General features: G+C 30.3%; 2 protein-coding genes across 2 annotated transcripts in view; one reads left to right on the forward strand and one right to left on the reverse strand.

Annotated features, from left to right (window-relative positions):
• LOC138939809 (uncharacterized) overlaps nucleotides 1-16,147 on the forward strand; it is a 187,735-nt gene that overhangs the window by 164,563 nt on the left and 7,025 nt on the right. The gene's annotated exons all lie outside the window — the stretch shown is intronic.
• Nucleotides 1-16,147, reverse strand: part of LOC138939806 (echinoderm microtubule-associated protein-like 2) — a 48,615-nt gene that overhangs the window by 30,225 nt on the left and 2,243 nt on the right. Inside the window, exon 2 of the mRNA XM_070307999.1 lies at nucleotides 1,302-1,406. Coding sequence (XP_070164100.1) covers nucleotides 1,302-1,347 — 46 coding nt within the window. The 5' untranslated portion in view covers nucleotides 1,348-1,406. The remainder of the gene's footprint in view (nucleotides 1-1,301; nucleotides 1,407-16,147) is intronic.

Here is a 16,147-nt window from a genome sequence, read left to right on the forward strand (position 1 = left end):
AACAAGTTCAATTTAAAATAAAGCACGTAATATTGACAACAGAGCGAACTGAATTGATGATACGCATAAATTATATGGTTCCGTCACTTAAATTTTTATTGCCAGACTATCTTTTTCGACATCTATAATGTAGTCGTAGAAATGATTTTATTATGAATAATATCTATTTGATCTTTGGTCTCTCTCGAATTTCTGAATTTCTTTTATCATTTCTTATGTATAACAACCTGTAAATTGAATTACTTTCTTCTTCTTCTTCTTTCAGTAATAATAGAGAGAGAATAAAATTAAAAATATATTACATTAGAGTATAAATTTTTCGATTTAAAATTTAATACAATTGAATATGTGTTTCATTTATTTTATTCTATTTGCCCGTTAATATGAAATTTGAAATCAATTTTTCACAAAATTATATTTAAAATCGCAATCGTGTATTTAGCGAAACGATTCTCTGTGAAAAAAATCGATTGGCATTTTGCTTGAATAGCACAACTAATACTAAGCAATGTCTGTAATTTCTGTGGTATATACGAAGCTATTCGCCGTGCAGAAAATTGAGCCAAAGGAGAAGACGAGGAATTTCGTGAAATTCCAGAAGGCACCGTTAACACCGCGCTTCTCGGAAACGGCAGAGAAGCCGCGCGCGCCGAAGATCGTTATTAATGAAAGAACAGGATGAGCTCTCGGCGCACCTTCCAGTAACGTCATCGTGCCACCTTGAATGGCTTATATAACAAGTGCCACCGTGCCGTAGACAATACGCGACTACATGACTCGTATGCGAGCGTGTACATTGTCTCGCTTCGACGCCATTTTTTAATCACTACGCGTCCCTGTACACGAGGATTTCATCTCGAATCCGAGACAACGTGCTGTATCCAATGTTTCAATTCGAAGCAGTTCGTCATTCGGTTTAAAATTCATCAACGTGAGAAGAAAGAGAATATATTGTTTTCGATTGAATTTATGATTTTTTACAAGTGCGCCATTTTTATTTTACATTCTATTAGATACGTTCAAATGAAACGTAGATTGAGATTTTTATGCAACAAATGATCTTAGTCCACTTAGTTTCAAAGCTGAATATGCGAATAGAAAAAGTTTAAAAAATTTCTTTTTTTTTTTTTAATATTATTTTTTTTCCTTTCTTTTACATATGCCGCAGATTTTATTAGGATTAAAATACTTAACTAGAAGCGCTCTAATTGCCGCGACAAAGAAAGCATCGCTACTTTGTCGCGGTTTTCAATGAGCGATTCGTTACGATAGTGCTGTTATTGTGGAAAGCGCAATCTTACCCATTTCTTGCCTCGCACTGTGTTCCGAATGCCCGTTTACGCGCATCGTCGACTTCGGACTTTCCTTTTCATACTTGTGTAGCACCTTGATTTAAGATCCCGCGTCTGCAAAAGAAAAGCTATTGAAATATATATATGTATAGACGATATCGTGCATCAAATGCACTTGCACTGTGCGCATATCATATTGCATCGAAATATCACACGCGCTACTTCCGATCCCGCGCGTCTTCCTATTAATTATTTCCTAGTAATTACCCCCGGAACGAAGCACGCCATTGTTCGAAGACAATGGTCTTAGCCAAGGATGCAGTCGGTTATTATCGATAGTTGAAATTGTATATATTCAGTTTGAAAATGATTATTTTATCAAGACCTTTGCTATGCGTTAGAAAAATCAATTCAATGGCAAATAAATTGAAAACTAGCAATAATTTAATAACTATTACATACATATATTTTGCTTTCTCAATATATTTAATCTCTCTGTCTTAACATTTCTTAAGAATATCATTATATGCGTAGAATATTTTTATAACATCATATATATAAAATCCAAAATTCTGAATATAATGAAAAATTTATATTTAAAATAAATGTTATTCTCTCTTAATTTAAATAATATAATATGAACGCAGTAGCAATGTGTTTATAAAAGTAGATTTCGTGCCGTGCAAAATATAATATTTTTTACTTCGTTATATTATTCATCTTTCGAAAATATCGCGCGAAAATATAAAAATTTTTACACGTACGCTCCTCTTCCGTATATCAGATCTGTAATTCTCGAGTTCTTGGTCCAGACTTTCCGCAAGTGGCTAACGGGCGTATTCGGCCATTACGTAAGCATCGATCACGACCGCGAGCAACAAAATCTCGAGCGTGAATTGCCGGCAATTTCGTTCCAAAAGGAGGAACATCAACGTAAAACGACCTTGGCTAATGATAAACGAATTACGATACGTGACGGTGTGCGTGTATAAAGAAACGTCAGGGAATGTAGGACACGTTGCATCTTTCATGTTTACGGCTGCTGTAAGAGAAAAGGCAGCGAGCTCTTCTGTCAATAATCGAATGCCGAATGTGAAGAGTGCAAGTAAGATTCATAAATTCTTATTATGAATACGATCAATTACGATGTGCACACACATACACATACATAGATTTAATTACTATTGAATAAATGAAATAAGAAAAATATTTATAAAACACGCTTGCGCAAGTCGTCAATATTGTTTTAAAAATTATTTGCAAGAGTGCCAAAAAAAAAAAAAAAAAAAAAAAAATATTATCAAATAAGGTTAATTTATACATATATTTTTTTCACGAATAAATAATTCTTAATTATAAATTCACGATTAATATACAGAGATTGCTACGTCCAGAGTTTCCCTTTGCGAATATCCGAATTAATCTCTTTGACATTTCACAGAATGAAAATAAATAAATGGAGATTAATTTTTTGCCATGCTGTCGCACATATCGTTCGTCGCGATCCGCTTTCGCCAATTTCTCGATTGCTCGCCGAGAGACATCGTGTCATCTCGACATCGTCATCATTGTCGTTGGCTCCATTTTTACGTCTTACGTACGGCGCTCTGCTTTTACGCGTTTGCGACTATCGATATCCACTTCACTCGAGCGAATGTGTGTCGGAAACGCAAAGAGATCTGAAGCGCATTATCGCGAACTGGGACACGATGAATATATTACTCGGCCAATATGGTCAGGATACGTGGCAGACTTGATGGCTTACAATCTCATGCGGCTTAACGCCGACTATCAATTCTTGAATCAATGAAGCTGCTACAAACTCTGTGAGTCGTCTATGTAATAATAATCTACATAAGAGACGTACACGTTTATTTTAGGAATTAAGATTCTTTTAAGTATGCGATTTATTTATTTCTAGAATGTTTTATTCTAAAATAATTTTTTACGAAAAGTATCGAGAGATGTTTCTTAATTAATTATATTATAGGCTACAATATTGTAAGAAGTATCTTCTGCTTTGTCATCGTCAAATTTTCTTTAACTTATGATGCAGAATTTTCTTAGAAATTTTGCAAAGTTATCCTTGACATCTTTCTATTGTGGTTTAAGAAAATTTTTTAGACATATCGTTTTAACAGCTGTATAAAATACGTACATGCTTTCAGAGTTGTATATATATATATATACAGGGTGTCCCATTTTAATCTCCTCAGGCAAATATCTCAAAAACCAAGCCCGGAAGAGAAAAATGTTTCAGACAAAAGTTGTTTGGTTTCGAGGGGGCCATAAGATGGTACCATTGGTTTGACCTTGGAAAATCATTTGAAGGTCATGTGAAGGTCAACTTTAAAATCTTAAATGGAAACCCCCATTTTTTATTTAGTATTCTTGTAGCTGACATCGAGAGCTTTCCAAAACGCTATAATAAAGTATTTTTTCATTAAGTACTTTTGAGTTATTTTATATTTTAATCTGACATATTTTGATATAAAAAATAAAATATTTCGTAAGTTATTCAGTTTTCGATAATCTTACCGTAATACTTTTATGTACAGAATAATAAGACAAATTAATTAGTGCCAAAAAAAAAAACAAATAATTGTTTAAAAAAATACATTGTAAATAATTTTCTTAAAAACAATTTTTTTTCTTTATACTGATTGATTTGTCTCATTATTCTGTACGTAGAAGTATTACGGTAAGATTATCAAAAACTAAATATTTTACGAGATATTTAATTTTTTATATCAAAATATGTCAGATTAAAATATAAAATAACTCAAAAAGTACTTAATAAAAAGATACTTTCTTATAGTGTTTTGGAAAGCTCTCGATGTCAGCTACAAGAATACTAAATAAAAAATGTAGGTTTCCATTTAAGATTTTAAAGTTGACCTTCACATGACCTTCAAATAATTTTCCAAGGTCAAATAATTATCACCATCTTATGGCCCCCTCGAAACCAAACAACTTTTGTCTGAAACATTTTTCTCTTCCGGGCTTGGTTTTTGAAATATTTGCCTGAGGAGATTAAAATGGGACACCCTGTATTTTATCGTATTATTTTAATAAAACTGAAAAAGTTGAAAAAATATTCCGAAATTTTACATATAGAAAAAACCGAGTGATCTATCGAAAATAACGTCAACAAGCCTATCCTCAGAAAAGGAAAGGCAAGGGAACGGGAGCGCGAAAGGAGCTCTCGAAGGAACGACTCGAAACACAAAACCAGTAAGCATTGACCCGACCAGAAGACTACCTTATTGGTGCATAAGACCGGACCCCACGGTGCTTATTTTACGCGATATCGTTTGTGGCACACACAATGAATGTTGTCAGTCGTAAGCACGCCATATATACGCGTCTTACATATATATATATATATTACACAGAACATGGATAATTGGTTCACCGCTTCGTAGGTAGCCCCCGTGCTGTGTTGAGAGCTAATGTTAAAACTCTCTCGAGCCAGTCAAGTGACATTACATAAATATAGTCGCGCCTACGGTCTTATTATATACATATCGTTTTACGATATCTTTCTTGTCCCTCTGTGTCCAGGTTAACGCCGTTAACTTAACCCTATCGAATCGCAAATAATTGCACGACGATTGCATTAGGTTGGCCGAATACCGTTATGTTGCAATTATATCTACCGTTTAATTAATCGCAGAAATTAGCATAAAGAGTAAGAGTCTACATATGAGTTACGATCCTATGAATACGTCTATATAATGTATGATTGGGAAGTGAAGCGGTATTTAATTTTTATAGCACTTTGGTAATCTACATATATACATATTTAGCTGCGTTATGTCTGTTTGCGTATTTTTAATAAATTTGAAATAAGATCTCTCTCTCTCTCTCTCTCTCTCTCTCTCTCCTTTTGAAAATTATCTGTCAATTAGTCATTTAAATAATATTATAAAAGAAAGTGATAGAAAGAGACTATCAAATGTTAATAAATTACGTTACAATTTATATCTAAAAAAATTAAATAAGTTAGATTAGAGAGAGAGAGAGAGAGAGAGTTATTAATTTGATCCATTTCTAAATGTATCAAATAGATGACATGTACGAGGACATGTTCAATAAATAAGATAACAACGTATGTTATATGCGTACGATTTTTTGTTAATGTTATCTTATTTATTAAACTACCCTAGTATTGTACATATTTCAATTTTTATTCTACAGATCGTAGGAAAAAAGCAAATTAAACTTATTATTGTGGGAAAATTTTTGCAGCCGTATCCGTTTATCTGAATATATATACAATGTGTTTGCTGCAGAATATCTAATAGAGACACGCACGGATTACGGAAATAGCGGCAAGTCAAGAATGCCTTTCGTAGGTGAGGGCGATTGCGTATTTTGCGCGTTATTACAATGCGAAACGAATTTGCATACACGCGAATTAATGCCGACGGCAAACCGGCGACGTCCGGATGGCGATAGAACTTAGTTGGCTCGAATGAGACTCGTTAAACACAGCTGGTGGTTGACGGACAGTCAGCCGACAAAAGTGGGCCGACGTTAAATTTATGGCGATGGAAATGCTCGAGGTTTCACAATATTTAACCATTTTATGTCTGTCTTTACACGCATTTAAAGTAAAATTGTCATAAATCTAGTTGAGTAGTAACTTTTTTCTAATTTAACGCTATTATCTTATATTTTCTCTCTCACGTTAATTGTAAAATTCTGTTATACTATTATTTTATCACAATATGTACGATATTCTTGATAGAGATATTTGCATGAGTCGCATTTCTTGCAAAGTTTATGTACGTGTGTGTTATTTGTTAATATTTGATAATTATAATCACGATAAATAGATAAAGAGAGCTATCAATATGATTGCTATTTCGTATAAATTTCTTATGTAATCATGATATGATTTCACATGTAAAATTGGCGCAACACATCACATGGACGTATTACATCTAACGATATAACTAGTTAATTAATCTAGGACATCTTATGTAAGCAAGATGATTCCGTCAAATTGAACATTCTCAATTAGCCTCTTCGAGAACGTAAGTGTATAATATTCAACAAAGAAAATATTATTAAGTAAAAAAAATGTCAAATATATATTTTCAATAAATATTTATCAATCTCTAGGCAGTCCTGGAAAACACGTAAATAGAATACAAAAGGATTTTTATTTAAATAATTTGATTCTTTTAAGCTTTCTACTGATACGTAATCTCTAAAATTTTTTTTCAAATGTTTAATAAAAATTCAACAATACGAAATTACAAAGATAATAATAAAATACTAAATGTGATTAACATTTTAGATTAAAATGAAATAGAATAATAAATTAAAAATTTCTTGAATTTTTATATAAAAAAAAAAAACTACGAAATAAACTTAGTATGTACAATATGTCAGAAAATTTATTTCAATTTTGTAACAAAAACGCAAAAAAAAAAAAAAATAAGAAAACATAATAAACTTAACTTTTAATGTATAACAACATTTTACGCGTGCAATGTCTCACAATCAGAGTTGCGAAGACGTTCAACTGCAAGGTAGACTGCTTTACTTTCTCACGACGCTACAAGATACCGCAATTCCGTATTCCTCATCTTGTGTTCGCGTTAATTAATTGCGTGCAATGTATTGTACTTTCTCGTCGTACATTCCTCTCTTGCAGTTTATAAACCACTCGTTAGTATATTTTCCTTAATGATACGTGAATGAATAACAAGTATTAAGACCAATAAAAAAAAAATGTTTGTATAAAATAGTAATTAATGACAAAGAAATTATATGAAGCAAACTGTATATAAAGATATGAAAGAAAAATGTATATACAGGGTGGTCCTCGTAACGGTCGCCACGATTTTTAAGGCACTTACAATAATCTGACATAAAAAAGTTTCAAACAAAAGTTGTGTGGCTTCAAGGGGGCCATAAGATGGTGACAATTATTTGACCTTGGAAAATCATTTGAAGATCATGTGAAGGTCAACTTTAAAATCTTAAATGGAAACCCCATTTTTTATTTAGTATTCTTGTAGCTGACATCGAGATCTTTCCAAAACACTATAACAAAGTATTTTTTTATTAAGTACTTTTTGAGTTATTTTATATTTTAATCTGACATATTTTGATATAAAAAATAAAATATTTCGTAACATATTCAGTTTTCGATAATTTTACCGTAATACTTCTATGTACAGAATAATAAGACAGATTAATTAGTGCCAAAAAAAACAAATAATTGTTTAAAAAAATACATTGTAAATAATTTTCTTAAAAACAATTTTTTTTTTATACTAATTGATTTGTCTCATTATTCTGTACATAGAAGTATTACGGTAAGATTATCGAAAACTAAATATTTTACGAGATATTTAATTTTTTATATCAAAATATGTCAGATTAAAATATAATATAACTCAAAAAGTATTTATTAAAAAAATACTTTGTTATAGTGTTTTGGAAAGCTCTCGATGTCAGCTATAAGAATACTAAATAAAAAATGGGGGTTTCCATTTAAGATTTTAAAGTTGACCTTCAGATAACCTTCAAATGATTTTCCAAGGTCAAATCATTGTCACCATCTTATGGCCCCCTTAAAGCCACACAACTTTTGTTTGAAACTTTTTTATGTCATATTATTGTAAGTGCCTTAAAAATCGTGGCGACCGTTACGAGGACCACCCTGTATAGTATATAGAGAGAATATCTGGATGAGAATCGATTTTAAAATATATAAATATATTGTACAATATAAGAATATTAATATATTTGCGTGAATAATTTTTAGTTGATTTAGCTATTTAATTTCTTTTTATCTAATTTAAAAATTGTTTATTTTGTAAATAAATAAATTTTTTGCGGTTAGTGAATTGAAAATACTATTGATATTAATAATAAAGAATGAAGCACTTATCTGAATTAATTGGATGAAGATATATTATATACGACTGTAAAAAAAAATTATAAGTTTGTTTCCTGTCGCGTTTATCAAACTATGCGTACAATGTTATGTAATTTCATCGCTAAGCGTCAAGATAATCTCTTCGGCATACTTATTGAAGTCTTCTTTCAAACAGCGATATGTAGGTGGATGATTATGTAAATTTCAGCAGCTCATCCACAAAGCGTTAATGGCTGCCCGCGTAGTCGGCGTTAAATAATAAAACGACTATGCGTCTTTCAGTTTCTAATCACGCATTTCCTCCCTACGCACGCTGCATCCTCGGGAAATGTAATGACGATCTTGAATCTAAATTTCTGGCAATGTGCATTGTATAGAATACATAATATGTCTTTGCTGATTAAAATTTATTATAGTTATGTAAATTTAATATATTTTAATGTTAAATTATATTTATATTATATGTATCTATATATATATTTTTAAAATTTTGATATGTTATGATAATTACTTTCTCCCTTTTATATAATTTGTCATTATAATTATTTTCCATGAACAATACATCTTAGAAAACGTCATATTAGAAGAAAAAGTCGTATTAAAAGAAAGAGTCACACGAGAAGAAAATAATGGATTTGAATTTCTTTTTCACATATTTTTGAAGCTATCACATATTTTCTTTTCACTTTCCATTGTAAAATTATATAAATATTATTTTATTATTTCATTTATATTTCTTAATAGATAATAGTAAAACATTGCACTTAAAAATTTCTCGATATCAAAATATAATTTCGATTAACACGGGTGCATAATTATTAAAATTTAGAAGTTGATCTGTTGAAATTAGAAAACAAATAAAATTGCATAGCAATTTAATCTTAATTTCGGCAAATACAATTATATATTATCACTGCGGCAATCACAAGGAAATAACATTAAACTATTCGTGTCTCGTATTTAGAGATGTTTCCAGTTAACAAGACGTGGGCGAGTATTATGCAAATTTTCGCACAGCATCCTTCGCATTAATGGCACGATCGTGAGGGCATGTGGATAGCGTCAAGATAAATAAATAGGAACAGGCACGGACTATGGGTAAATCGAATGTATTGTATTTCGTTTCGTATTTGTGGATACGATTATTTATTGTTACTGTGAGAAAGCAAAAAATAGAAAGCGAAAAATAAGTCAAATAGAATATATAATAATCAATTAATTTTTAAAATAAAGGATCTCTATACATGTTTATAAATGTTATTAAATTCCTCAATATCTTCAATTATTAATATCAAAATTATTAATCAAAATTTATCGAAGATTTCGTTTATCTATTTAAATATTTGTGAAAATATCTTTAATTATGTAAATATTTCTCATTATAAATTTACGGATGATCGCGCACAGCAATTCAAAAGTGAGAGACTGCAAAACCTGCCATGATTTATAAAGATGGAATTGATCGATAACGCTATCAGCCGCGAGATCCCGTTGTGAAGACTCCCCCGTTCCTGTTAGACGTTTAAATCTCGTTCCGGATAACAAGTTACAGCATGATATTATGTAGAAAATCTCGCGCTATATTCTTTATGCAAATTCATATTCGCGCAGCAGGTTTGATTTTTTTCTTATCTGCCGAACGATGCGGCAAATGTTATTAGTTGGCAAAAACAAACATTTCCGTAGATAATTATTGGAGATTAAATTCATATTAAACATTGTTACGATTGAAATGTAATTTCATGAAATGGATTGAACGGTCTCGAAATCGCGTCAGATCTTGTCACATTACGTCTGCGTATTTTCTGAAACGATAAGATAGCGAGCAATCCTATATTCTTCACGTATCGGCAAATCTAACATATACAGGGTGTCCCATTTTAATCTCCTCAGGCAAATATCTCAAAAACCAAGCCCGGAAGAGAAAAACGTTTCGGACAAAAGTTGTTTGGTTTCGAGGGGGCCATAAGATGGTGACAATGATTTGAGCTTGGAAAATCATTTGAAGGTCATGTGAAGGTCAACTTTAAAATCTTAAATGGAAACCCGTATTTTTTATTTAATATTCTTGTAGCTGACATCGAGAGCTTTCCAAAACGCTATAATGAAGTATTTTTTTATTAAGTACTTTTTGAGTTATTTTATATTTTAATCTGACATATTTTGATATAAAAAATAAAATATTTCGTAAAATATTCAGTTTTCGATAATCTTACCGTAATACTTTTATGTACAGAATAATGAGACAAACTAATTAGTGCCAAAAAAAACAAATAATTGTTAAAAAAAATACATTGTAAATAATTTTCTTAAAAACAATTTTTTTTTTATACTAATTGATTTGTCTCATTATTCTGTACGTAGAAGTATTACGGTAAGATTATCGAAAACTGAATATTTTACGAGATATTTAATTTTTTATATCAAAATATGTCAGATTAAAATATAAAATAACTCAAAAAGTACTTAATAAAAAAATACTTTATTATAGTGTTTTGGAAAGCTCTCGATGTCAGCTACAAGAATACTAAATAAAAAATGGGGGTTTCTATTTAAGATTTTAAAGTTGACCTACACATGACCTTCAAATAATTTTCCAAGGTCAAATCATTGTCACCATCTTATGGCCCCCTCGAAACCAAACAACTTTTGTTCGAAACATTTTTCTCTTCCGAGCTTGGTTTTTGAGATATTTGCCTGAGGAGATTAAAATGGGACACCCTGTATAACCGCAATCATTTACTTTAGATGAATTTATTATATTTTAATGCCAAGGTTATACAATATCTATTCTAAGACTTCTTTTATAACAATCGCAGATATGAAAGGATGGGAAAAAGTAAGTCTCTCTGAAATTTTATAAATTGAAAATTTACTAATGCATCTACTTCCCTACATTCATTTTAATTTACTATATGAATTGCTTGTACAAACAGCTCAGTTAAAGTTGACTAAGCGAACGGAGAACCTGTTTAACCGTATATAACTTTAATTAATGTTTATGAAAATAACCATATATCATCTGTTTTAATCGCCTGGAAATACTTAGGCTTACGCTCGATTATTATATTTTCCCTAAGGCATCAATTTTGGATTTTAATCCAGTTTACCTTTTAAGCTTATCCACATACTCTGTTCTATACATATTAATACATTGCGTTAAGTGATATATATCAATCAGTAAATATAATCTCTGTTATTCCGTGCTTGAAATTATGGCTATTTAATGCTTGCTCGCAAGATATGAATGCATTTAATCTTTTACTATGGAATTAATTGCGATTTGGAATCGCAGTTCTTTTTCTGATTCTGCGTGTTATGAAATTCTTAACAGTTGTAATCAATATTTTTAATAAAATTTTGTATAATATACACATTTATAGGAATTGTTATAATAAAATATTAATACATATATATATGTAAAATAAATAAATAAATAAATTGTAGCTAAAGTCGCAGAAACTACTCGAATAAAATGCGTATATGTTTTTGGTAAGAAATTCATTGAAGTGCTGTTTGTTTAATTTATTCATAAATCGCGCGGATTAATATCGAGAAAGTTGTGACAGTCGAGTAGGAAAGGTTTACGTGTCAATCCCGCGCATGCAAATGCATACCTTACATCGCGTTGCGGTTGATTGACCTCCATGTACACTGTGCACACCGATGGCATTGTAAGTATTTGCATTTATCAAACTCGTACAATTTATGCATGATATTTATAGATCTAATATATAGTTTTTTTATATGTTATATCATTATTTTTACATGTTATGTCATTGCTGCAAATTTATATGTTATAATCACGCTATCCCGTAAAATTAAAAAACTATAATAATAAAAATAATGAAAACAATGTTGTATATGCATAAAAATACAAAATTAAATTTTTGGAACCTACTTATGTATTATAATTATTTTTTTCGTTGTTATTATAATAATATATCTATTATATTCCAAAATTAATAAATTAAATAAAATTACCTTCATTTTTCTTAAAATAAGAAGTACTTTTTTTTTTAATGTATTATTATTCATCATGTTATTAATTGAATCATTTCTTATAGTCTATGTTTATTAATATATTATATGTTTATCAGTATAATTAATTATATTATAACATAAAAAGCGTATGTCGAAATAATGACTCGTACAATTTCTAAGAATGTATCTGTTCGAGACCGGAGTCGGCTTAAAGGTGAATGGTGTTGTGTATGGGACAAGAATTTCATTGCAAAAGAAAATAAAAGTGCTCATTAGGTAGTCAGGGTCGTTAAATTATAACCATGTTCGGCTATATTTAGGAACGCGAATGAAGGTCGAGAATACTTTGTCAAAAGTTTCCTCTCTTCTCTCTCAGCACTGTATCATGATCATCTTCTCGTTATATTAAATTGACTGACACTAATATAAAAAAATATATCACATAATTATCAATCATAAGCTTTACGAAACTGAAAATTAGGTTAATTTACAAGCAATATGCATAAATTGTTAAATTATTCAAAAATATAATTATATAGTATATTCTCTCTTTTGTGTTATTTTATAGATAGTTTATCCGTTATTTTTGTCTATCTTCTCTAATTTTTGCATAAAAACTACTGACATTTTTTTTCATTTTATATGAGAAAAGATCGATGCATTTTTAATATTTCTTCAGTGCAAATTTCGACTAGGCGCAAATTCTTTTTTAACATTTTGATCTTTCTCGAGGTCGCCACGTCTAAAAACGGTGATAATTAAATGCCGCGAACTTTTGATAGAATCCACGATCGGCGACCTTGACACTTATCGCGAGTAGATAATGAGCTTCTACACGAAAAGGTGCACCTTTTTGTTTGAAATTCCTTCTATGAACGATAAGGAAGTATGATATCACGTCGCGATTTCCTCGTAAGCTAATTGCGATCCTGTGGGAATCTCTGCACCCTATTTCCTGCGAAACAAATTTGTAGGTGACTGTTAAAGTCGACTGCGCACAACACAAATAAAGGAGAAATAAAATTCTTATCTAGAACATTGTCGGGGCTCTTGGTTGCGCATTTATAATCATTATATAATTTATTATTTACTTTTGTTATATTCTTTTTTCTTCTTATATAATATATTGTACGATAAAATTTAATGGAACGTTTGTATATAAAAACAGGACGCGATATAATATATGACAAATATTGGACAAATTGGCGAAATTATAAAATCTTGTTTTCCATATCTATTAATGCGTCTATTCAATATCGCGCAAATTTTAATTAACTTTGCAAAACCGTAATTTCAGTTTATGTATGATATTACAATAAATAAATATTATTTTTACATATTTAATTTGCATACGCACGCTCTCTCTTTCTTTTTTTCTGTATTATCAATACAGATAATTTTAAATACAATCAATTGCATTTTATCGATAATACGTATACATTTTTCTCGCTTCTAAAGTGTTTCTAAAATTTTTTTACGCAAAGAGAAATATAAGCAATTACATTGGTTTTTCATATCCGAGCATGATCGTTGCGTAAGGCTAGAAAGCCAAAAGATTATATGACATCTCGCTGCAGTCTTAAAACGCAAGGACAAATTTATTCAAATCGCCATCCCATTTTCTTGTGTATAATCGAGATACATAAGATGATATTCGTAGTGTTTCGAACTAAAATATACCAACACAGGTATTATTTTTTTTATTAAAAATTTATACTAATTTTATCATAATTAATCAATAATTTTTATAATTATAAATATTTTCTTAATTAATAAAATTTTTAAATATAATTTTTAAATTATTAAACATAAATAAATTTATTTTAAATTAACATAAATCAATAATTAATAAATAAATAAATATAAATTATTAAATTTTTTCAAAAAATTTTAAATTTTAAAAATATTTTTATTACTTATTTTTAATTTATATTATATTATACACATCTTTATTTAAACTAATTTACAGATTATCTCATAAATTTTTAATATAAATTTTTATATTTAATTAACTTATTAATAATTAATTATAATTAATAATTTATATCTAAATTAAATTTATATAAAAAAAAACTAGATATCAAAAAAATCGAATAAAATTTCTTCACTAAATAAAAATTTAAAATAATTAGATTCAAGTAGATCCTACATTTTTACAAACTTTGCTATTGTGTCTTTAGCTTTGACATAACTGTAGCGAATTTCATATCTAGATTCCCATTTGATAAATGATTCCCATCTATTTAATACAGACCAATGTAATCGGGATAGCTAAAATAGAAGACTGTTGATTACAGGGAACCGAAGGAACTTGCACTCTCAGAAAGGATTTCTGATAACGAGACAAAAAATATTCTCGACATATTTAATCGTATCGCAACCTTATGCGGTATAAAAATAAAACAATTTTAAAATTAAATCGATAATTCCTTTTCTTCTCTCTCGAATTAAATAAGATTGTCTTATTATCTTGAGACAAGAGTAACATATACGAATCTAAGCTTATATATTCTTGCATTTAGAATTAACTTGATGTTAGCGCCACAATAGTCGGCGCGAAACCGATACGCGGTGGCGTTACTAGGCATTTTATTCTAGATTGAAGAATTTTCCATTTAAGATTAAAATATTCCTTTTTCAATAATAAATATGATCGTCGCTATATCGATCCTATTTTATGATAGATTGAAGAGTAATAGCGTTAGATCCGGAAATCTTTTCCGTGGGTGTGGGTATCTCAAACAGTAGACAATAAAGAAAGAGAATCTCTCTCAGAAACGATCTAAAGAAAGCAAAAAACAAATGGGAAAATCGAAAACTTGAATAGATAATGTAATTTGACGAACAAGAAACTTTCTACATAATTTAAAAGTCTCCTAGACAAACATTTTAAAAATAATTTAAAGTTTCTATGTATAACGCGCTATTATTAACATTGACATTTTCACAAAACGTATAGCAAGTGCCAATTGATTAAAATAGAATGAAGAATAAATCTTTCGTGGTTATGTGACAGAATGGTCCTAACCAATTTCGCTACTAGAACTTTATTAGTTTTCTTTCGATCTCTCGAAGAATGTCATAAACATCTTAATTTTACCTGTTGCGTCATTCGCGTGTTCGAGTACTTGGCTCGCACGAATGACACGATACAAGGATGTTGAAAAGACGTCTTTCCTATCTTCATTCGTACGGTCGCTAGCTATAATTAAATCTTTTCGCACGTTGCGTTATCATGCGCGTGAGTGAGGATAATCGACGGCGATTGCGTCGCGTCGCGATGACGAGATACCTATTTCCGTCGTCGATAACGAAAATGGAAATTCTTTCGGAATTATGGCAGTGACACGACAATGACGCGCAATCTTTTCCCCGCGCACCACCGTTATGTTCCGCTTTTCCGTCGCCTCCATGAAAGCCTCACTCATCGCACGTCACGATTTAAACAATGGCGAGAGAAATTACGCCGACGAATATGTTGTGAGAAACCCGGTGAGCGACGTTGGCTCATTGTCAGAGCAGATCGCATAATTGGATTTTGAGAACTTTGGCCTTTTTCGTCCTGCGCCAGATATGCGAATGAGGGCTAGGATAACATCCGTGTGACCTTTCTTTCACCTAACTTTATAGAATTGAAAAAGCAGAGAAACAGAAAGAGAAAGAGAGGAGAAGCGTGTGTTGAAACGCATTCTAAATGTCTTGCGGGTTGTGCTGAAACGTCATATTTCTTTAATGTGTAGCTAGATACAATAGGAGAAAAAACAAAAATATAATTGTTTATTTCGCACAAAACTAACATAAATTTCTACAAGGACCCTCGCGGACTTTATTATATAAACAATGTTTGTGTAGTATATGCATAGAAAATTTGCATTTTATTTTATCGCTTACCTGATAAGAAAAATAAAATAATTCAGTCTTATCTGAAATATAAATGTTTTTTTTTTTATTATATAATTTTTCTCTTAAG

Source organism: Polyergus mexicanus, unplaced genomic scaffold (genome assembly GCF_030449975.1).
Source record: "Polyergus mexicanus isolate NDT 795.1 unplaced genomic scaffold, iyPolMexi1.0 SCAF_15, whole genome shotgun sequence".
NCBI classification, from domain to species: Eukaryota; Metazoa; Arthropoda; class Insecta; order Hymenoptera; family Formicidae; genus Polyergus; species Polyergus mexicanus.